Source organism: Macaca mulatta, chromosome 14 (assembly GCF_049350105.2).
Source record: "Macaca mulatta isolate MMU2019108-1 chromosome 14, T2T-MMU8v2.0, whole genome shotgun sequence".
NCBI classification, from domain to species: domain Eukaryota; kingdom Metazoa; phylum Chordata; class Mammalia; order Primates; family Cercopithecidae; genus Macaca; species Macaca mulatta.
The window spans coordinates 125,752,328-125,773,692 of NC_133419.1; the positions used below are offsets into that span (position 1 = coordinate 125,752,328).

Sequence of the window (21,365 nt, forward strand, 5' to 3'; positions counted from 1 at the left end):
CTGGGTTCTAATTAGGGCCCTGTCTCCAACTTGCTGTATGGACTCGGGCAATTTTCCTTATTTGTCTGGGGAAGAAGTCAGACCTCGTGATGACTTAGGACCCTTCCAGCTCTGTTGTTCATCTGACAATCTGCTCTAATGCCTGGAGTTCCCACTGCTTCTGGAACTGGAGAAGAAGTGTTCATTTCCTGAGGAGTGAAGAAAAGGCTGAGGCTGGGTTTCAGGGCAGCCGCAGCAGCCAGCTTCTCACTGTGGACACCTCCTTTGGACCCTCCATCTCCCCAGCATCCGCTCTCTGTCCCCCTTGGGGAACTCTCTGCCTGACCTTCCCCATCATTCTGAAATGGGCTTCTTCACCTCCCTGTCTCCCTCTGCCCATCTCCCCTACTCCCCACACTTCTCCAGCTCACGCGCGCACAGCTTCTGCTAGGGAAATCATCCCTGACCGTGGAAGTGCCTCATTAAGTGAAGCTCTTTTTCTCACGTTTATGAACTGCAGGACAAAGACAGCAGACTGCTCTTCCCAGTGCCACAAAGCAAAGGCTCTCACCTGAGACAGCCAGGCCCTAAACAGAGAAGAAAGCTCCGAGGGGGCTGCAGACAGCAGGGATCGTCCCCAGCCCCAGGCAAACTTGTGCCCTTGGGGAGTCATCTTAGAGGAGTAGCCCTGTTTACTTCTCCTTCCCATCCCAGAGCCTGGCTCTGGGAGCAGACATCTCACATGCAGCACCCTGCCTGCTCAGATCAACCTGCTCTGGACAGAACTCCTGATCTGGAAGTACAGACACTTTCTTCCTTTTCCCTGGACAGGCTCGACCCTGGAAGAGCCAGACTAACAAATGCTCAGATCCCAGAGGATTAGTCACTGTTCTAAGCATCCTAATTGGTCCCCGAGGGCCAGAGTCCATTGTGCAAAATTGCCTTCTTCTCCTCCTCTTCTTCCACCCCCTGGTCCTTGCCCTAGCATGAGAGATGGTGTCCATCTCACTGGAGAAAGAAGAGGGCAAAGCGAAGGCATGATCTTGAACATCGAGACTACGAAGATTCTGTGCCAAAGGCCGGACTCTTCCTTTCCACCCAGACCATAATGATAGGAAATGGGTTGCATTGCAAAAGTCGGAATTCAGCTTCACTGTGAGTTATAGTTTTCAGACCCATTTCTAGTATTCAAAGACTCCGATGCTAATACGAAACACTCCTCCTGTGTGTCTGAGGGCAGTGGAAAGGGCCAGCACATGACTAAAGTTTTCCCTGTTAGGAGCCAGAGAACCACAGCCCCTTTCCAAGGCTGGAGGTTGAAGGGGACAGGCCCTGGCAGAGAACAGCCTGAGCCAGTGGGAGGTAGAACACAGCTCCATCCTTGCACTTCTGTTTAATAGCTGCCTGTCTCAGAGGATGTGGGTAATAACGCTGCTGCTGGCTCACCGGCTGCCCATTCAGACTGCTGCCTGGAATCTCTCTGGGCTGAGAGCAGAAGACTCTGAAGTGAACAGGAAGGGGGACTTCTGTGGCACAATGATAAATCTTGGACTCAGGAAGATATGACAAGAGAGGGGATGCCCCCTGATGCTGGGGTGCCCTGACTTGAAAAAACGAATACTGCTCCACTGGACACGCTAACCCAAGATACAGCCAGCTGCCTCTTAGCCTGTGCGTCATGGACAGATTTCATTCCAGAACAGGGACTTCTTTACAGCTGTGGGTGGTCCCTGGAAAGCCAAGGGTGTGTGGGGAAAGGCCAAGTAGAGACCGTCACAGAGAGCAGGCTGACTGCATGCCCCCTTCTACTCCACTTCACTCCTCCTGGGCCCCAGCAGGGCCCCTCAGTCCAGTATGACAAGACAGAGACACTGACGGAATCCCAGTCTATGTGATTCAGAGCCCTGGCCCCAGAGCCGCCAAGAGCAGGGTGAGGCACGGGCAGCCTGGCTTTCGAACACACCCCGTGCGTTCCCGGAGCTCTGCTCCCAGACAGTCACGACACATGATCAGATTCCAATTATACATCGCCTTTGAGATGCAGTCTTCAGCCATATATTTCCATCATTTCATGTTCTTTAATTTTGTTCCTTCTCCTCCTAATTGAACACACAGTCCAATGAGTCCACGATGAAGACTCAAGATTTGCCGCTTTCAGCTCGCTTAACGTTTTCCATCTTTGTCTCAGTCGTATCATGTTTACGAGATCCCTACTTCTTATTGCTGGGATCAGCACTTCCATTTTCCCATCTCCCGCTCATTTTTATAAAATAATAAGAGCGAAACGCAATGAAATATTTAACAAAATGTGTACACATACTGCTGGAGCAGGATGGCAGGACTGACGGGAAGAACTTCCCCACCGTGGGAAGGCACAGAGTGTGTGTCCATTAACTGATGTACAAAAGCCCAGGCTCGGCAACACAGAAGACGTTTAGTGGTGTCAGTATGCACGATGCTTGGAAAGTCAGGGCCTAGGAAAGTCGAAGGATAGCCAGTATTCGGGGGCCCAACTCTAAACTGGCAGCTTGGTTTTACAGTCAGCCTCACCTTTTCTGACTTCGCCAGTTTCTAGGAGTCTCAGTCCTTCCCTGCTATTTCCTGCCCTCACCCTGAGACTTCCAGTTAACCCTGCAGACTCTGGGATCAGACTGTGTGTAACATCTGGAAACTTTCTCAAAGCCCCAGTTTGCTCACCCACGAATGGGAACAACCGTAATGCCAACACCATCTGGTTGTTAAGAAAAAGAGACCAGGTGATCCGTATCTGCTGTTAGTGTCATGCCTGGGGCACAGGGAGGGCTCAATAAGTGGCAGTTGTTATTAATTCTATATTATTGTCTCACTCATATCCTCATTGGCTCCAGGAACTAACAAACTTATTCTCACTGCTGTGTAAATGGCTGCTGGGACTTAAAGGGTTATGCTTCTTGGATTGGCTTGTTTTACATTTTAAGAGCCAGCCAGGTCAGGCCCGGTGGCTCATGCCTGTAATACCAGCACTTTGGGAGGCTGAGGTGGGCGGATCACAAGGTCAGGAGTTCGAGACCAGCCTGGCCAATATGGTGAAACCCCACCTCTACTAAAAATACAAAAATTAGCCCGTCGTGGTGGTGGGTGCCTGTAGTCCCAGCTACTTGGGAGGCTGAGGCAGGAGAATCGCTTGAACACAGGAGGCAGAGGTTGCAGTGAGCCCAGATCATGCCACTGCACTCCAGCCTGGGCAATAGTACAAGACTCCATCTCAAAAAAAAAAAAAAAAAAAAGTAAGCCTGCCAGGCACAGTGACTAATGTCTGTAATCCCAGCACTTGGGGAGGCCGAGGCAAGTGGATCACATCAAGAGACCGAGACCATCCTGGACAACATGGTGAAACCCTGTCTCTACTAAAAATACAAAAATTAGCTGGGTGTGGTGGTGCACGCCTGTAGTCCCAGCTATTCAGGAGGCTGGGGCAGGAGAATCACTTGAACCTGGGAGGCAGAGGTTGCAGTGAGCTGAGATCGCGCCACTGCACCCCAGCTTGGCGACAGAGCAAGATTCCGTCTCAAAAAAAAGGAAAGAAAAAGAAAAGGGTTAAGCCAAAGAAATTAAACTATAACCATGTATATATATTGAAGCTCCATAAGGAGGTAGACTTCGTGGAGTCATATTGCATAGGCTGCCCCTTTTCCCCCAGTGAACATGCAAGGCAGAGCCATGATCTTGTCTGCTGGGGGAACAGGGGCCAGTGGGCAAGATGGGACATGCGGGTGAGGAGCAGATTTTCCGTAACACAGAAACACGCATGATGATCATTCCTGCCATGATTTCCCACGTGTAGTCCTGGAGTGGAAAGGAAAGGAAGTCTTCATGGAACAGTAGGCTTTGGAGCCAAGTGTCGATGAAGGGAAGGCACGGCTGTGAAATACAGAACCCACCTTGCTGGTGGACGAGAAACGCAGCAAGAGGCACGAGAGCATCTTAGGTTGGGCAATGGAGGGAGTGTCTGCTGGGATGTGAGTCTGGGTGGCCGTGCCACTTTCTCTCGCATCATGGCTGTCATCTTCCCTTCCCCAGGGCGGGCTTTCCGCAGCTCAGGAGCACAGAGCCAGTGTACCCACCCTCCTTCCAAGGGGGTGGCGAGGACCAAGGGTGCAGCAGCCTGGCTGGGCAGCCTTTCCTCCTCTGGCCGATCCCGTTGCCGTGGGCTCTATTTAGAGCTCTTGTTTCTTGTGAGCTCTGCCTGGGCCACCACGAAGGCACAGGAAGGACACACGCTGGCTGGGTACGGGAGTCTCAGGAATGAGTGGATTTTCAATGATCAGTTGAATGCACAAAGCCACTTGCTTCCACAACCCTGACTCTTGACTTTTTTTTTCCCTAAAGGCAAGTTTTACAAATTGGAACAAGGTGTCATCTAGCCAGAGGATACGGTGCAGTCCTCAGAGAGAAAAGCGGCCTGGCCGCCCCTCTTAGCTCCTCTGGCTCCAGGAGAATCGGAGGTTGCACCAGGGGTGGAATGAATAGGCTTCAGCATCCCTCGCCTCCATGCCCTCCTTCCCCCAGCAGCCCCCCACTCCGGCCACCCTGCCCACACCTTACATGGTCCCCACGCCTGCTTTCCTCCCCCACCCCGCCATTCCCAGGGAGTGTCAGGGCCCTCCTGACTGCCTCAGAGAGGAGAGACTTATGAAAGGGAGGGAGCCCAGGAGGGCCTCGGGAGGTGGCTCTGTGCTCTTCCACCTGGGATCCCAGCGCTGGAGCTGTTTGTCTGTCTCTGTTGAGTTGTGGGCCTCAGGGGCCCAGCCTGTGTTGTTTTCTCAGCTCGGTTCCTGAGCAGCGGCTGCTGTCAGCTCTTGACAAATAATAATAAACCTGGGAATCAGGTTTGTCAAGGGGGACTTCAGTCCCCAGGTTCATTTTTAGATATGTTTCTCTGTGTGTATGTGCAGACCAGAGAGTACATGATAGTGGCTCTGGGGGAGGGGCGGGCCAGGGCTCCCAGGTGCCCCAACACTCCACCCCTGCCACCACCGTGGAGGAGCTGGAGGGCTCTCCACTGTCCCGATCCCTGGAGGTGCTTGCATGTTGGAAAAAAAGGAAATAATTGAATAAAAGGCCTCAAGCTCTCTCCTTTCCCTGGGCCTCCCCACCTCTCCCACTCTTGTTGTTTGGCTAGAGATGAAGAGGGCTGGAGAGGAAAAAAAAAAAAAGGGCAGAATCCCCTCTCTAGGTGAGAAGGTTCCAAGGGGGCCGCAGGCTGGGGGCGGGAGCTGGCTCAGACCACCCCAAGGCAGCAGCTGTGGCCTCCCTCCCGCCTCCATTCCTGGGGCGAACAATAGGGGGAGGGGCTCCTGGAATGGGAAACTAAGTTGAGCACCACTGGCAAAAGCAGGACCCAGGTGTGGTGAGTGTGAAGTTTGGGGACACACTAGATGGCCCTCTGGGGCAGAGCAGCACCCACTTTTCAGCAGACAGGACCCACTGGAGGCCATTGCTGCCACTCCCCTGCCTCCAGGTAGGAAAGGCGCACACCACTTCCCTGAGCAGAATGCAAGGGCTGTGCTCCCCCTTCCAGCCGGCATGCTTTTTTTTTCTTTTTTCTGTTTTTTGTTTTATTTTGTTTAAAGGAACCAAAGGGGGAAAAATTGCCAAGTTGTAAAGCGCTTAAAGAGGAGATGAGAATCTTCATCAAAATGCTAAAAGCTGGAGGGGAGAGTAATGTGAGAACTCTTGCCTGCTATTTATGGGATTGATTCTCAGATCAAGAAGAAGCAAGCAGTTGGATGAAAGGAATTATTGTTAAGCTCCTCGGTAGGAAGATCTAATGGACAATTGCCGCTATCAGGGGGAATTAAATTGCTGTTTCAGTTTGTAAAATATATCAGCGGCTTTTTGAAGCCAGAAAAGGTGTGACAGCGAGGCAGGGAGGGCGGTGTGGAGAGGCAGGAGCAAGACCAGGAAGAGGGCGCCCCAGCAGGGCGGGTGTTGCTCCTCTGACTCCCCTGCTCCGTGTTGTGAAGCCCAGTTAAAAAAATAGCTGAACTGGGGACTCGAGGAGGAGAGGCTGCAGGCCTGGAACTCTGGCTTCTGTGTGAGTCAGAGCGGCATGGCCATCAGCAAAGGGCAGGACGGTGGGACTCCTATCTGGGAAACCTGGTCCGGCTGGAGTTCAAGGAAGGCAAGTCCTGTCCATGGAGGAGGGAGCGGCTGAGGAGGGTGATGGACCCAGTGCTGGGGCCTGTCCCCAAACACTGCTTTGTCATGCTGCTTGTGTGCCCACTAATCCTCCCCATAGTGAACCGTGGACACAGAGGGACCCGGTGTCCTCTCCTCCAGGGTGGGTCTCTAATGTAAGCTTCTGCTCATCTCTAGGCTGGGGTCAGTGAGTGCATAGGTTGGCCTGACCACATTGGGGACATACTGTTACTCCAAATAAAGAACAAACAATAAAATGGTCTTGGGAGTGGAGAAGGGAGAGGAGGTTGAGGCCCTTGGAAATAGGACCACAAGCCATTTATGGGGAGGCCACGCTCCTTGGGATGGAAACTGGGGGTTGGGGGAAGGGTCTCTGGGTTCTCTGGTCTCACAGAAGGCTCTTACCTTTTCCAAAGCGCATTCACTCCATGTGGCATTTAAGGGCTGAAGGAGGATTGAGAGAGAGAGAGATTTGCACATCTCTCAGAGAGTCAGAAGCAGGCAGTCCTAGCCAAAGCTCATGCTGGCTTCCGCTCTGTCCCCACTCTGTTCCCCGGACACCAGCATTGTGATATTAGGGCATGACCTGGCACCACCTCCCAAGTTGGCTTCCCAGAAGGGTGGCAAATGACAATTAGTGCAGAGAGCTATGGGTGGCCAGAGCGTCTGCTTGTCTGGGTTGTCATCTCTGCCTCCCCGCTGAGTATTCCAAGGAGGACCTGGAGGGGCAGCAGGGAAGCAGGTGTTCTGGCTGTGACATTCTGCAAGGACTTGGGCTCTGTGCCGGGTGCAGTGTGCCCTGGGACCTGGGTCATTGTGGAGTTGCAGCTTATTTTTGACCTCTTAGCTGGCCTTCAGGACACTAAGGCCTGAAGAACAAGAATGTCAGACCTGAGTGCAAATCCCACTCAGTTCCTCTGCACCTGTCCCTCCTTCAGTAACAGATAGGCACAACCTGTCTCCCTGGTTCCCAGGCCCCACTCCGAGACTGACCTCATCAGACTGGAGGATCTCCAAGTCGCCCCATCAGCCCAAGATCAGAAAGACAGGGAGAAAGCAGCACCCACTCAGCCCCACATTCCTGCTGTCTGAATCCTCAGGGTCCCCAGCTTCCTCTCAGCACCCACTGCCCCTGGGGTGAAGAGGCAGGCGAGGGTGTTTGCCGTGCTGTGAGGTGGGGCAGGCACTGGGGAGCTTGCCCCTCTTTCCAAATTCCTTAATCCTCCCCTCCAGGAGCCTCCACTTCTCCCTCTTTTGAAACATTTCAATACGACAACTGATTTGGAGGTGACAAACCCCTGCTCACATGGTCAAGCTTCCCAGCCCATGGTGTGTCCTCTCTCTTCCTTCTGTCCTCCTCTGCCACCACAAATTGACCTCACCCTTGTCACTGCTCAGTTCTCAGTGCCAAATCCATCCACCAAGCCTCAGGGACCACCGAGCTCCAGCAGACACCCCGCCTCCAGCTTGTCACTTCTAGCCCTTACTGGTTTTTGCAGAGAGACCTGGTGTGTGTGTGTGTTTCTCTGTGTGTGTGCTCGCGTGCACCCACACGCCTTCGCTTCTTTAGATAAATCCACAGAGTCACATGAAATCAGTGACAGGTTGACACCGTTATTTCAAGATTCATCGCTGTGAGTTGCCAGCAGAGGAGACCTAGCCAACTCCATTCCACCAGCAACACTTTTTTTTTTTCCAGGCATAATTTATAGCACTGGGGTGAATTTGTTTCCAAAAGATGAATATCACACTATCAGCAACAGCTGCCTCTCATTTTTATTTGTTTTTAAATTTGACTCAAAGTCCAATTCTCCATACATATCCCAAGCTGCAAATCCTAAGGCGACTGATTACATGATTTAGTAAACAGGTTATATTATATAATGCAATTAAAGCGGGGCCCTGCGACGCCACCTAGAGGCCACTTCTGGGAAGGGAGCTGGGCCAGGGAAGATCATTTTGGACGCAGGGCTGGGGCTGAGGGAGAAGAGACGGATTGCGCCAGGGTTGAGAAGGCTGCCCCAGAGGGAGATGTTGAAGCCAGCCAGGTTACTAATGCAGCTTTTCGGTCCCTCCTGCTGAGTTTCACTGTGTTATTTCAGCCTCCTGCAAATCTGTCTAGACGTCAGAACCCAGGCCTGGGCAGTTGCTCAGAGGGGACAGCCTGGGGTGGGGGTGGAGGGGTAACCTGGGGGCGTCTGGACTGAAGGGATTGACGGCTCCTGGCTCGCTGGTCTCAGGGGTCTCCTTTCCACTCTCCAACTAGATGGGAGGAAGAGAAGTCAGGCACTGGCTGGCCTTTAGAAAGAAGCTACAATCCAACCCTTTCCGTTCCATTCAACAAGAATATGTGCAGTGCAAATCCTGGGCAAAGGCTTCCCGAATATTCTGGGGAAATCCCTTCATTTTGCAGTCTGAGAGGGAAAGTGACTTGTACTGGCTACAGAATAAGTGGTAGATTCCACTGGATGTGGAATCCAGACTTTTTTGCCCCAAGCCCAGGCTTAGATCATGGGAACTGAGAGCTGAAGGGTGGCCCTGTGAATTCCCTCATCCAATCCCAAAGTTTACAGATGGGGAAATTGAGACCCAGACAGGGGATGGGACTTCCACAGCCCCTACTTGTCTCAAGGGAAGGAAAATCGTGAACACGCTGCTTGTGTGTGTCAGAGGACAGACCAGAAGCATTCCTAGGGGGCCTCAGGAGTGCCTCTTAGCTGCTATGGAAGGAAGGAAGGGAGGAAGGAAGGGAGGGAGGGACGGACGGAGGGAGGGAGGGAGGGAGGAAGGGAGGGAGGGAGGAAGGGAAGAAGAAAGGGAAGGAGGGAAGAAGGGACAGGAAGGGAGGAAGGAAGGGGGGAAGGAAGGGAGGAAGGGAGGAAAGAGGGGAGGAAGTCAGGGGCCAGAAGGTAGGTGGACCCAGGGCCACCATCCCCTCCATTCCTCTCTCTGAACTCCAGCACTCTTCAGATGAACGAAGCTCTGGGCCTGAAAGATTCCAGCATCTTTAAAGAGTTCTTCTAAGAGGGTAACATCGCTGAAAAGCAGTTTCTGGAGAGAAGGGACTCACTTTCCCGGGGCTGAGAAAGAAACTTGACCAGAGGGAGTGGGGGTAAGGGCGTGAAGGAAGAAAACAGGACTGTCAGATTCCAGGAGGGTGGGAGTGTCCCCTCCCCCTTGTCTTTGTGCCAACCATGGGCCCAGTCTCCAGTTTGGGGCAGGTGGGTGGGACAGTGAGGCGCCAAGTGAGCTGGCCCTACTTCCCCTCTCCCCCATCAATTTGTCTCAGCTAGGGTCAGGGGCCAGGAACAAATGCTGTCAGGCCAGCTGGCCAGAGAGTTCCCAATTAGACTTTGTGTCTCATCCTTAAGGCCCTGAGCCCCCAACCCCGGCACCCTGGCCCAATTACTGCCCAGCAGCATTAACCCCTTGGTGCCCCAGGCCGTTAATGGAATGTTAATTGGTCTAATGGGTTTCATGTCAACAAGTCCTAATGAGCTCCTTCCTAATGAGCTTGGTATTTTTTTCTGAGCCTGTTTGTCAACACACTGGATTTGGGGCTCCAGACTGCCGGCCTGGTGGTACAGGGCTGTGGGGGGAGTGGGTTGAGGAGGCTGAGGGAGGCGGGTGCCCAGGATTGCCCATCCCATTTCCTAAAGGGGTGTGCTTTTATGACTCTGCATCCACTGACCCTGCCTCGCCGACTCCTGGGCTCTCTAACATGGCATTTTAGTTTCTTCTGATGATATCGGAGACACAAATGATTTATTCTTGGTTAACATTGTGGGGTCGAGTGTTGCGTTAGAATTTTTCCCTCCTAGATGTCTTATCATAAAGGTTTTCAGCACTGAACAAAACAAATCAAAAAGCAACCTTTCCCCGTGAGCCTGTTCACGATGGGAAATCTCTCCGTGGGAGACGCTCCTGTCTGGCCTCCATTTGCAGTCTTGCCTGTGCCCCCCTTGAATGCCCAGGTGTCTTGTGACAGAGCACTGGGGCCTCTGGACAGGGCCAAGCAGCCTCTCAGAGTCCGTGACAAAAGCTCTGAAGCCCAGAGGTGGGTTTGCAGGGGCTCAGGCCTGCTGCTCCTCTCCCTCTCCCAAAAAAAATGCAAAAAAGGCAGGCTTCCCCCAAAGGGCCAGGACCCCTGCTGTGGCTCAAGGAGTTCCCCCACACCCCACTGCAAAGTCCCAGCCAAGTCCCAGATAAGGCGAGTCAGATCCCCAAATTCCTCTCCAGGATGGTTGCACGTGGCCTCTCAGGAACCGGGGAAGTGCATGTGTGGGTGGAGAGGTGTGAGGCAAAGAGCCAGCTTCCGGACATGGGTGCAGGGTCCTCCCGCAGCTGAGCTCCCGGAGTGTCAAGTTGCCAGAGGCTTCTGTGCCTGAGCGAGCAGAGAAGGAAACTTAAGCCTCTGTTGAAAAGGCCTCCTGTTCTCTTGCAGGAGAAGCCCCCAGAGGGTAATGGGGCAGTGGCCTAGTGGCCTATGGTGACCCCAAGGAGGGGGAGGGTCCAGGGCCATCTGGGTCCTCAGAATATTATTCCTGTGTCTTCTTCCTAGGCGGGTCTGGCCCTGCTCCACAGCCTGGTGGGCTCAGGACTGAACAGTCTCCTCTCAGCCTCACAGGTGGTTGTCTCTGGGTGCAGACCACTCTTAGCCAGCCCTCCTTACCCCCAGACACGGCAGCCCTCCTGCTGCTACCAATGTTTCTAGGGACAGCGCCTCTGAAATGACCCTGCCTTCCATTCATTGGACGGTGAACAAAAGAATGTGAATGAAAGGCGCCTCTCTGTAGCCTATGCCCCCTCGTTGAGCTTCCTTTGTTTTGCCTTCATTATGACTTTCTAATCCATGGAATGAGGTTACCAAAAGACCCAAGCCGGAGGTTAAAGAGAACTAGTTGCCCCTAAGAGGGGAGAAAGCCCTCCTTCCTGAGGCGGCTCCCACGCTGACTCTGCCCCCAGGCTCCCTCTTCTGGAGGCTGCAGGCACTACAGTGCTATACCCCTTCACGTGTTTCCCCTGCCGGTGAGCATCTGTGATCTGTGCTCTGAGATCCCACCATCCTGGTCCTTGGGCCCTATCCAAAGTTGCCTTCTCTGCCAGAGTTCCAGGGAAGGCTATGTTTCATAGTCCCCTGAAACATTCCTATTTCCTTTATTTTGTCAGGGTCCAAAAAAGAGAAACTCCACCCACTTTAATATCTCAAAAGTCTTAATTCTGGAACTTCCTTCTGATGTCTCAAAGAGTCTGTATCTCCCCCCCCACACACACACACCTTTTTCCCTCTGCAACCCTCACTCTGCTCTTGGCTCTCTGGGATGCTGACCACCACGCAGACAAAAATCCAGCTGTGAACAGAGGCCTTGGTTCCCCTGCCTGAAGAGAGAGGCTCCCCCAAGGCCCCCTCCTGCGTCCCCTTGCAAAAGGAAATTGGATCTCAGGGACTAGTGGCGTGTGAGATGGGCGAGGCGCTGCGTGCTGTTGTGAAGATATCCTGGTGGTCCGTCCAGGTGGGGGCGAGCAACAGGCAGTGAGGCCGATGGAACCAGCCCGCAGTTGGCGTTTTTAGCACTGGGGGAGCCATCCCTCCCTGTGCCTTCTCCACCCACCTCCACCTCACTTTCTTCCTCCTGTAGGACCATGACCCCCCTCTCCTAGCCATGCTCCTTGGAGAGAAGACCTTGCCTCATTCATCTGTCTCACCACACTCCTCACTCAGTTCTCTGCACAGAGTTGGTAGTTGGTAGACATCTATTGAGTGAAACACGCATTTCCAGTGCTTTTTGCAGAAGGTCAAAGTGTACTTGGTACCTTGGAGACTCAGGTCAGGTCAGAGTAGCTCTTACTTCCCTTTCCTGAGAAAGAACCAAATGAATCACACACACACACACACACACACACACACACACACACACACACACGACCCTGGAGGCCAGCCCCTTTAGTTGATAGCAGCTCCAAAGCACTCTCAAATTCCCACAGAATTCAGGTCTGTGAACATTTTGGAAGAGCCTGGGAAGGGCCAGGCTGGAAAAGGATGAAGCCCTGGGTGCTTGAGGGAGAGGTATGAGTGCTGTGCTCACAAAGGTTTCTAGACCAACAGTGCCCTCCACCCAGGAGAAGAACACGTCCTGCACTCCACAGAGGCTCTTAGCAACATCCTACCCTACAGTGGACAGCCCCGTATCAGGCAACTAGCCTGTGGCTTCTAGATCTAAATATTTCAGAGCATCTACTGTAGCACAACAGCTCTCTGGGCATTCTGTTTCTTGGGTGGCACAGCTGGGCTATCTCCACTTATGGCACCACATCCTAGTTCAAGAGGAAGTCTTGAGGCTTCATGGGGACAGCTCGCCTGCTTACTGGTGATGGGGAAAAGGTGGGGGGAACAGTGGAGCAGACCCAGAGCTGGGAATCTGGAGGTGCTGCTTCCATCCCAGCTTCACCAGCAAGTCCCCCAACCCCCGCCCTCCCATACACAAGTCACCCTTGGCCTCTGTCTTCTACCAGCCAAAGAGGCAGGTAGCCCATTTGGCTCTGACAGCTCTTCCCGCACCCACACATTCCGGTGACCATACTAAACCAAGGCTGAGGAAAGTCCTGCTTAATAGGATATGCAGGCACATCTGTGGACACGCCCATAGTCACAAGCCCGCGCCTGGAAAAGTACAGGAGTGGACGGCATTCCCTGCCTGTTTCCCTTCCTCAAGGCCTCCAGGCAGCCACCCTGGGGCTGCAGTCTGAGGAGGGGTCCGGGGCCCCGTGTCCTTGCCACCACTAGGAGGTGTGGTGAGCCCTGGGGAGGGGCGAGCTCAGCGCTTGAGGACCCTGGGGCTCTGTGGCTGGCCTGGGGCCCTCCTGCCCCTGTGCGCGCTGTGGCTGCTCCAGAAAGCCTGGGGAACAGCGGGGCCAGGAGCACCCTTATCAGGCTGGGACTCAGGGCCCTCCTGGGGAAGGAGGGGTATCCAAATGGTCTCCAGTCCCCCGTGCTCCTACCAGGCAGGCCTCCTCCCCCTTAGGACCCCTCCCCACATGCACAACAGGCCTGAGCTGATGCTGAACAAAGCGCCGCTGCAGGGGTACCGGTTGTTTTACATATGATTTGAATATTGTTTCTTTCAAGTCAAAATAGCACAGCAAGCCCCTCCCCACCCAGGCTTCTCCCTTAGCTCTCATTTGTTGCCCTGAAGGGCGTGCAACCCTTGCTGCATCCAGCCGGCCCAGGTGGCCCAGCGGGGGACACAGGGAGCTGCTGGGTGCCCAGGGCGGGCCTGCTCGGCGGTGTTAACGGTGCGGCCCCCTTTCTCCTGCCCACAGGTCCTCCATGTGAATCAATCCCATGATGCAACATGCCTCCCCAGCCCCCGCTCTGACGATGATGGCCACGCAGAATGTCCCGCCCCCACCCTACCAGGACAGCCCACAGGTGAGTGCGCAGGGGCCTCTGCCTCCCACCATGGGGGAGGGAGTGTGGTGGCCTTAGAGCCCCAGCTGCAGGCTGGGATATTCCAGGGGCGGACGGGCTGAGCCAGGCCTCCCACAGTCATGTCCTGGCGGCACTCCTGGCTCTTCCCCCTCAGCCTGGGGAGCGAGAGTCCTGCAAACATAGACCCCAAGGGGAGCCACCAGGTTCAGAACCCGGGACCTAGGACTGGAAGCTAGAGTAATGGTCACAGTCCTGTCCCCCACCCCACCCCTCAGACAGCAGAGAAGCCCAGCCAAACCCCTTTGTTGTGACTGGGGCAAAATCCACAGCTGGGGAGACCCAGGTACCAGATGTGAGTGGAACCGCCCTCTGAGTGTTTGAGAAACTTGCTACTCAGAGGCTCCTGAGTGTCAGGCCCCCGTTCTCCGTCACTTGGGCTCTTGTCCTCCTCTGCCTGCCTATCGGGAGAATCTCTGTTCTCTTCAGAACTCCTCTGGGCTTCTACTTTTTAAAAGCCAAGATTCCTTCTGTATACCCCACAACCCCTTTCTTCTGTTCCCCAGTTTCCACCCCTCAGCTCAGACACAGCTGCCCCCCAAGATCTTCTGCACCCCCTACCCCGATTGCCACTCCTGCAACAGCCCCTTCTCAGCAGTGCCTTCTCGCTGTCTTCATGCTGTCGGCCCTCCTCCTCCTGGAAGCCTGCCCAGCTTGTGGGGGCTGCCCTCCCACATCCTTGAGACCAGCCGCTTTTCCTATTTGCTTCCCCCAGGTGCTCCTCTTGTCCACCTTTGGTTCTTTGGAAACTTTGAGTTTTGTGTCTGTGCTTTCACAGAAGCCTTCATTCTCTGACGCCTCCCTTCACACTCTCCTGTCAATATGAATTCGACAATTATTTATTGGGCACCTGTGATGTGAAATGCACCCAGCTAGAATGTCCATCCTCACATTTGCCCATGTGCAGCAGTTGCCCGCTGAGTGCTATGGGCAGGCTACCATCTGCACTCCTCCAGCAGCCAGTCTCTGCCTTACCCTGCCATCCCTCACTCATCAAACACAGCGGTTCTCATGGGCTACATGGAAAATTTGTGCAGCATGAAAGGGGTCTTAAGATGCAGATGCTGGGCTTGTGCTCACTATGGTCCTGATGCCCCCAGCCTAGTGAGAGCATATAGTAGCTGCTTTATACATCATTGTCATCCCCCGGGAGATTACCAGATGCTCTGGGGCCTCTTTCTAGCGTACTCAGCATATGGAACCCCTTTGACTGCTCTACCCTTGAAGGTCCAAAAGCGCTGGTCCTTCACCCATGCTGAGCACGTGTCTACGGCCCCACTCCCACATATCAAATCACATTACTTCCCCAGCTCTCCCAGCCTAACCCCATCCTCAGTGAACCCACTGCTCATGCCAGTAGTTTCCATGAATAAGCCACAAGGTTGAACTTGGCCTTTACATGGCTCTTGTATTTGAAAGCTTCCAGGCATTCAGCACTATGTCAAGTCCCTTCCCTCTGTAGTTTCAGCTCCCGAGACAAAGTTCAGAAGGAGCCCTCAACTGATGGGAACCTTTTGCCTCCCAAGAAAAAAGTGAGAGAACGAGAAGCTAGGGGCCAGAATAGGGGCAAGATCTTCCTTCTTTGATAGCAGCAGATCTGTTCCCACTCTGCTCAGCCAGCACACATCAGTGCCCACATATCGATTCAGTGGTGGGAACTTGGGCTCCACTTGTTTTGTAACTGGATTCTCTCGTCAGAATGGGGAACAGAGATGGGGACCCTTCCTGTATTTAGCAGGTGGTAGCTGCCAAGGCCCACACCTCCATACCCAAGACTCAAGGATAGACCAGGGCAGGGCTGAGAGGTCAGAGAACACTGCGTTGGCATGACTGATGGCGGCCGCTCCCCTCTCACCCACCCCTCCCTGTTTTGACTGCCTGGGCAGCTGGGAGAAGTTTTGGTTTGGCGGGGATTAGCGGGAGAGCTGCAGCAAGGGCCTGTGTTGAATGCTGATCCAGAAGCCTAATTTAATGATCGGCATACAGCTGGATTAATACATCCCAGCTGTCGAGGGACGGATGGAGGTGGGCTGCAGTCCTAAGGTGCTCAGCTCCCCAGAAGTCACCACTAAGCTGCTCTAGCCTTTGTGAGGTAGAAGGGAGACTCCACTTCCATATCTAAGGTCTTAGACAGAAGCCAGATACAGGGACTGCCCGAAGGCTCTCCTCTCTGAGGATCCTCCAGACTGTCACCATTTAAAATCTTCACATTTAGAGCAAAGGAATAATTTGTCCTGGGGAAGCTGCCATCTATTTGTAACCCTGGCAATCCATGAGTGAAATATCTGACGAGAAGCATCAGTGTCCATGGTGAACTGACCAGGTCAAGGTGTCAGGGTCTTCATGGCCTTGACGAAGCCACTAGGCTATGCCCAAATTGCCATTGGCCTTCCCCAAGCTGAGCTGGTTCCCGAGGAAACTGAGCTGGATGTGGGGCTAAGGGAGAGGAGCTTGGGCAGGGGTGGAGTTGGAGGGATGGGGGAGCTGGTGGAGGCCCCCAGAACAAAGGCTTCTGACTCTAGGGGGAGAGGCTGTTCTCTCCGGAGAGGGCTGGTATTTGAGGGCCTTCTGCCCACTCTTTCGGGCTTCTAGGAGGGGCTCCCTTGTAGGAATAGCTCTTCCATGCATGCCTGGCTGCTGGCACTTTCTGCAAACTTGCATTGGACCCCTGACTTCTTCCCTTTATCTTTTCGAGATATGGATCCCAGCTTCCTAGGGGGAGACTCTACTGCATTTCCCTTCAGAGTGTTCATATCCCCGAGAACCAGCCACTCTCTGAGACTCCACATCTTCAGGGAAGCAAAGCCTGATGGGGACATGGGTCAGGCACACCAGGGAATCCTGTCCAAAACAGAGCTCTCAGGAAACAAGGCCCACTCCCTCCTCATTCCTTTAGGTCTAATCTCATTATGTTTGGACCACGTATGACTTGTTTCCTCACAACCTGGGCAGCTAAGCACACTTCTCCATCACCTCTTCAGAAACCCAGTTTCTTCCACAGGCAACAAATGGACAGTCTCTGATACCAAGTCCCCCAAATGAAAAAGGAAGCGAGACGCAGAGCCCTTCCTCTGAGACCCATGCGATCGTTTTAATAATGTTCCCGTTGTGCTAAGGGCTAGCAATGCCGAGCATAATCTATTCAAATGCACAGGAGAATCTCACTTTGGAAAATTAGGAATCTGCATTAAAAAATTCCCAAGCCCCGGACCTTCTTCATAATAAATTAGAATTTTTTTTCAAGGCAAGTTCTTAACTTGGCAATTTCATTTTTGAAGTTTGGGGAATAAAGTTATTAAAAATGAGGAAGGCCTTTTTTTTCTCCCCATTTTAGTAGAGAAACATTCATGGTTATGGCTTCGTGCTATTTGGGCACAAGCCAAGTGATACAATGGTTAAGCGGCTTCTAGCCCCTCGGTTCTGTTGCAGTCCATCCTGGAGAAATTTTGCGATTGTTTGTAAGGTCGTCACTCTGTTGATTGTGCACCGAAGGATGACTGTATGTTTAGAAAGTGCAAAAGCAGGCTGGGCACGGTGGCTCATGCCTGTAATCCCAGCCCTTTGGGAGGCCAAGGTGGGTAGATTGCCTGAGGTCAGGAGTTCGAGACCAGCCTGGCCAACATGGTGAAACTCTGTCTCTACTAAAAATACAAAAAGTATGTAATCCCAGCACTTTGGGAGGCCGAGGCAGGCGGATCACAAGGTCAGGAGATCGAGACCACAGTGAAACCCCGTCTCTACTAAAAATACAAAAAATTAGCCGGGCGCGGTGGCGGGCGCCTGTAGTCCCAGCTACTCAGGAGGCTGAGGCAGGAGAATGGCGGGAACCCGGGAGGCGGAGCTTGCAGTGAGCCAAGATCGCGCCACTGCACTCCAGCCTGGGCAACAGCGTGAGACTCCGTCTCAAAAAAAAAAAAAAAAATACAAAAAGTAGCCAGACATGGTGGCACACGCCTGTAGTCCCAGCTACTTGAGAGGCTGAGGCAGGAGAATTGCTCGAACCCGGGAGGCGGAGTTTGCAGTGAGCCAAGATTGCACCACTGCACTCCAGCCTGGGAGACAGAGTGAGACTCCATCTCAAAAAAGAAAAAAAGAAAGTGCAAAAGCAACAGCCCAGTGGAACCCTCCCTGTGACCTACTTCTTCCTTCTGTTAGCTTCCTGCTAAATTCTGCCAGAGTAGCAGCACCCTCTACTGTCTTAACTACAGGACCCCAATTCCAGCATGCTGTAACTGGGTCCTTGATGCAGACCCTCACTTTGTGCCCTGAAGAGGTAGGGTTAAGTCACCAGGGTGGTGTAATTCTACCATGATTGCCTAATGACCACACTGTCTCTAGAGAGACCTGGATGTGAAATAGGCGTGTGATCCTCAGTTCAGTGCATTGTGTTGATTCCAGCATCACCCCGCTTCTGTTCTGCATCTCTGCCATAGTGGCCTGGCTGTCAGCTGGACTTTCACAGCCCCGTCCTCCCACTGCCCCAGCATCCCCACTGACCCTTCCATTTGCTACTGTTTCTTTCCTCTCCTGCCTTGCTTAGTATCCTAGCAAGTGTCACTCCAGCCTCCCTCCCAGAATTTTCTTGGGAACACACGACCACCCTGTCACTCCTAGGCAAATACCTCTGATTCGTGTACTCTCAGAAATGTCACTCGAGACCTTCCTGTAACACCCATATGCAACATCACCCACCAAGCGAAGTTCTCACTTCTGTAGCTCCATCAGCCACTCTGGGGAGCCATCCGGGTTCACTAGCGAAGGCAACCACTTCACTCCCCTCACCTTCCCACACACAAAACACACTCTCATTATGAGCACCACCCCCCACAACTTTTCCTCAAACGCAGACACATACCTACCGTTCCAAAAATAGCTTTGCCCTTGGCTTATTAGCAAGATAAATATTGTATCTATTTGAGTATGTATTCAATGTTTAGGATGTTCAGTCTGCGTGTCCCCTGCATGTCAGCTGCATGAGCATTGGACTAGAAAGTAGAAATCCTGGTAGATCCTAGTCTGGCCCACTAGGCACAGCCCCTGTCGATGTGAAACTAAACTCAATGGATAGTTTAGGAACAAATTGATGGCTAGGTAGCTAGGTGCTTACGTAGCATTACTTGATGCTGAGTGGCATTAAAAGGGTTTTGGCAGTTCACCAAGGATGCAGCCTCATTTTTGACCAGAGAGAGACAAGACAGGCAGTTAGAACTCCCTGTTGAGATCCGCTTTGGGAGACTCACTTTGGAAGGAAGTCAAGTGTTTGCTCAAGGTCCTTTGCAAAAGCTGCGTCCCTCCCATTCCCCCCACCCTGATCCTCTAGCATCTCTCAGAGTGGGGAGAATGGTGTCTGGGACTCCAGGACATGGCACTGAGATCTGGGGTCAACACAACAGTGTCTCACTTACCCTTCAAGAGGAAGGCTAAAGCTGGGCCAGCCACACTGAGGAAGCCAGACCCGTCTCTCTGGACACCGTCTTTCCCTCCCTGTCCCAGCACCATCCCCACTCCAGGTGGGGCCAGGGGAGGCAGATATCCTGGGGAAGCTGGATGAGATTTGATCAGTCATTAGGATCCCCATGCTGGTTTAATTAACTGGAGGCAAAAGGGGGTGGCTGGGGCCCCTGGCTGTGAATGGCCTCCATCCAGGCCATGCAGCGGTGACAGGCAGAAGCGGGTTCAGATGTTTTCACACTCGCTTTACATTCCTCTCATCTCTTTAAGGGCTGGAGCCCCCTGCCTTGCAGGTCCCTCTGCTCAGCTGCCTGTGAAACACATTCGCTTTGCAGCAATAGAGTTCATTCAGCAGCTTTGAAAGTTCCCCTAAGCCTTTTCTGTGATGGTGATTGATGGCTCCCTCTGCCCCTGGGGGCAAGACCCCAGGGACCATATGGGGACCCACCTTCCCTTGCTTCGACTCACCAGAACAGACTCTTCTCTTTCTTTTTTCTTTTCTGCTGGGCCTTTCTTCTCTTTGTGCGCAGTGGCTTCTCTCTCTGCCTGCTTGAGCCACCCATGTCTTTAAGCTGGACACATCCCTGCACTCCCACTCACTCAAGACCTGGACTCTTCATTGTGTAAAAGGCAAAAACAACCTGCAGGTCCGACGGGGCCTTTATGCCCATTTGGAGGTGGTGGGTTGTCAGCATGGCTTTAAAGCTGGGGGAGAAACCCTCTACTGGCCTGGGCTAGGTTTTTTATTTGATGAACTTACTATATTCTGATATTTACCAAAAACAGAGATTTTATTGTCTACCCCCTTGTCCCCAAGCAGGACAAATGCCCTAAACAGCTACAAAAATAGTTAATGGCCCTGGGATACAAAGCCTAAAATAAATCAGGGGACAGGCCATCCAAGTCAGCAGCGGGTCTGGGGAGGACCTTACGTGCTCCGCCTCCCTTTCCTGCGCCGTTGGTCTTAGTTGGTCTTTGGAAAGCTTTGGTGTGTGTGCGGCCTGGCAGGAGGCGGGTGGATGAGTTAGGGCCCCGGGACGCTCGCTGTTCTTGAAGTCTGTGATCTGAAGAGGAGGATGGAATGACTCAACCTCGTAGAAATTCAGGAATCAGACCTTGTAATAAGAATTTGTATAATTCATCAGCTCCACTGCTGATGAATTATACAAATTCAGGCAAGTAATTTCAGAGCTGTTTCTTTCATTCACTCATGCATTCGATAAACATTGAGTGTATCCTGTGGACTGTGCGGACATTGTGCTGTGTACTGGGTTGCAAAATCAACGGAGTTCCTGTCCTCTTGGAGCTTAGAGTCCATATGGGGCCTTAGTTTCTGTGTTTGTAAAATGAGAATAACTCTGCCCTCCCTGCTTTGCAAGACTGTTGAGGGTGTGGTTACAAAAAGTACAGTGGTGTTCCTCCACCCCTTTTCACCCGCACCCCAATTTCATTCTTCACTCAATCACCTGCACATCTCTAGCAGCCCAGATGGGATTGAACCTTAATTACTTTTTATTAGGAACATAATAGGCATGTCAAATAGGTTTTTCCAGCTATGAACACCCCTTACACACACGATACACAGACATGTGCACACACTGGGATTCTGGCGTGCCCTCTGAAAGGCCTGTTGGAAATCACTGGTTTGGGACTATTACAAAAGGGAAGGATCTTCCAGAGGGAAGCAATGGGATGGGCAGGGGGCCATCAGTTCCCAGGAAAATGCACAAAGCTGGGAAGTGGAGTCCACAACTTTCCTCTTCTTAGCCTCCTGTCAGTGACAGCTCATTCACTGGAAATGCAGTTAGGAGCAGTGAATGTTCCATGAGTCACATTTTGTAAACCACCGCTTACAAACCCTTTTAAAATTAATCAGCTAACCAAAACCCCCATTGTACACCACGGAATAACTCTTCTGTGGCCTGTTCTATCCATTTGGCCCAAGATCAGAGTGGAGGTGACCGAGGCCCACTGTTCCGAGAGCCTCTTTGAGCTACGTTGGGCTGCCTGGCTCTGCTGCCGGCCCTTCCTCTCCCTGGGCTAACTGGGTTGGGGAATATTTTGAGGAGCCCTCTTTGGCTTCTCCCAGGCTTTGAGATCCTGGAGGTCTTTAGCACATCCCTCATCATTGTCTCCTTGGGGTCATCCTTCGCTCATTTAACACGTGGGAGTGCACCACGGGCAGGCATGGAAGCTGGGAGACCAGCCCACTCATGAGATGGACAAAGGGCCCAGTGTTGGGGTGCATTCAGATGAGGCAGGAGTCCAG

General features: G+C 52.8%; 1 protein-coding gene across 3 annotated transcripts in view; it reads left to right on the forward strand.

Moving 5' to 3' along the window:
• PKNOX2 (PBX/knotted 1 homeobox 2) overlaps window positions 1-21,365 on the forward strand; it is a 269,178-nt gene that overhangs the window by 173,645 nt on the left and 74,168 nt on the right. For all 3 annotated transcript variants that reach the window (XR_013404364.1, XM_015116040.3, XM_077964597.1), the window contains one exon: window positions 13,480-13,588. Coding sequence is in view for 2 of the 3 variants with exons in the window: in XM_015116040.3 (XP_014971526.1) it covers window positions 13,502-13,588 (87 nt within the window). In the remaining variant the exon portion in view is untranslated. The remainder of the gene's footprint in view (window positions 1-13,479; window positions 13,589-21,365) is intronic.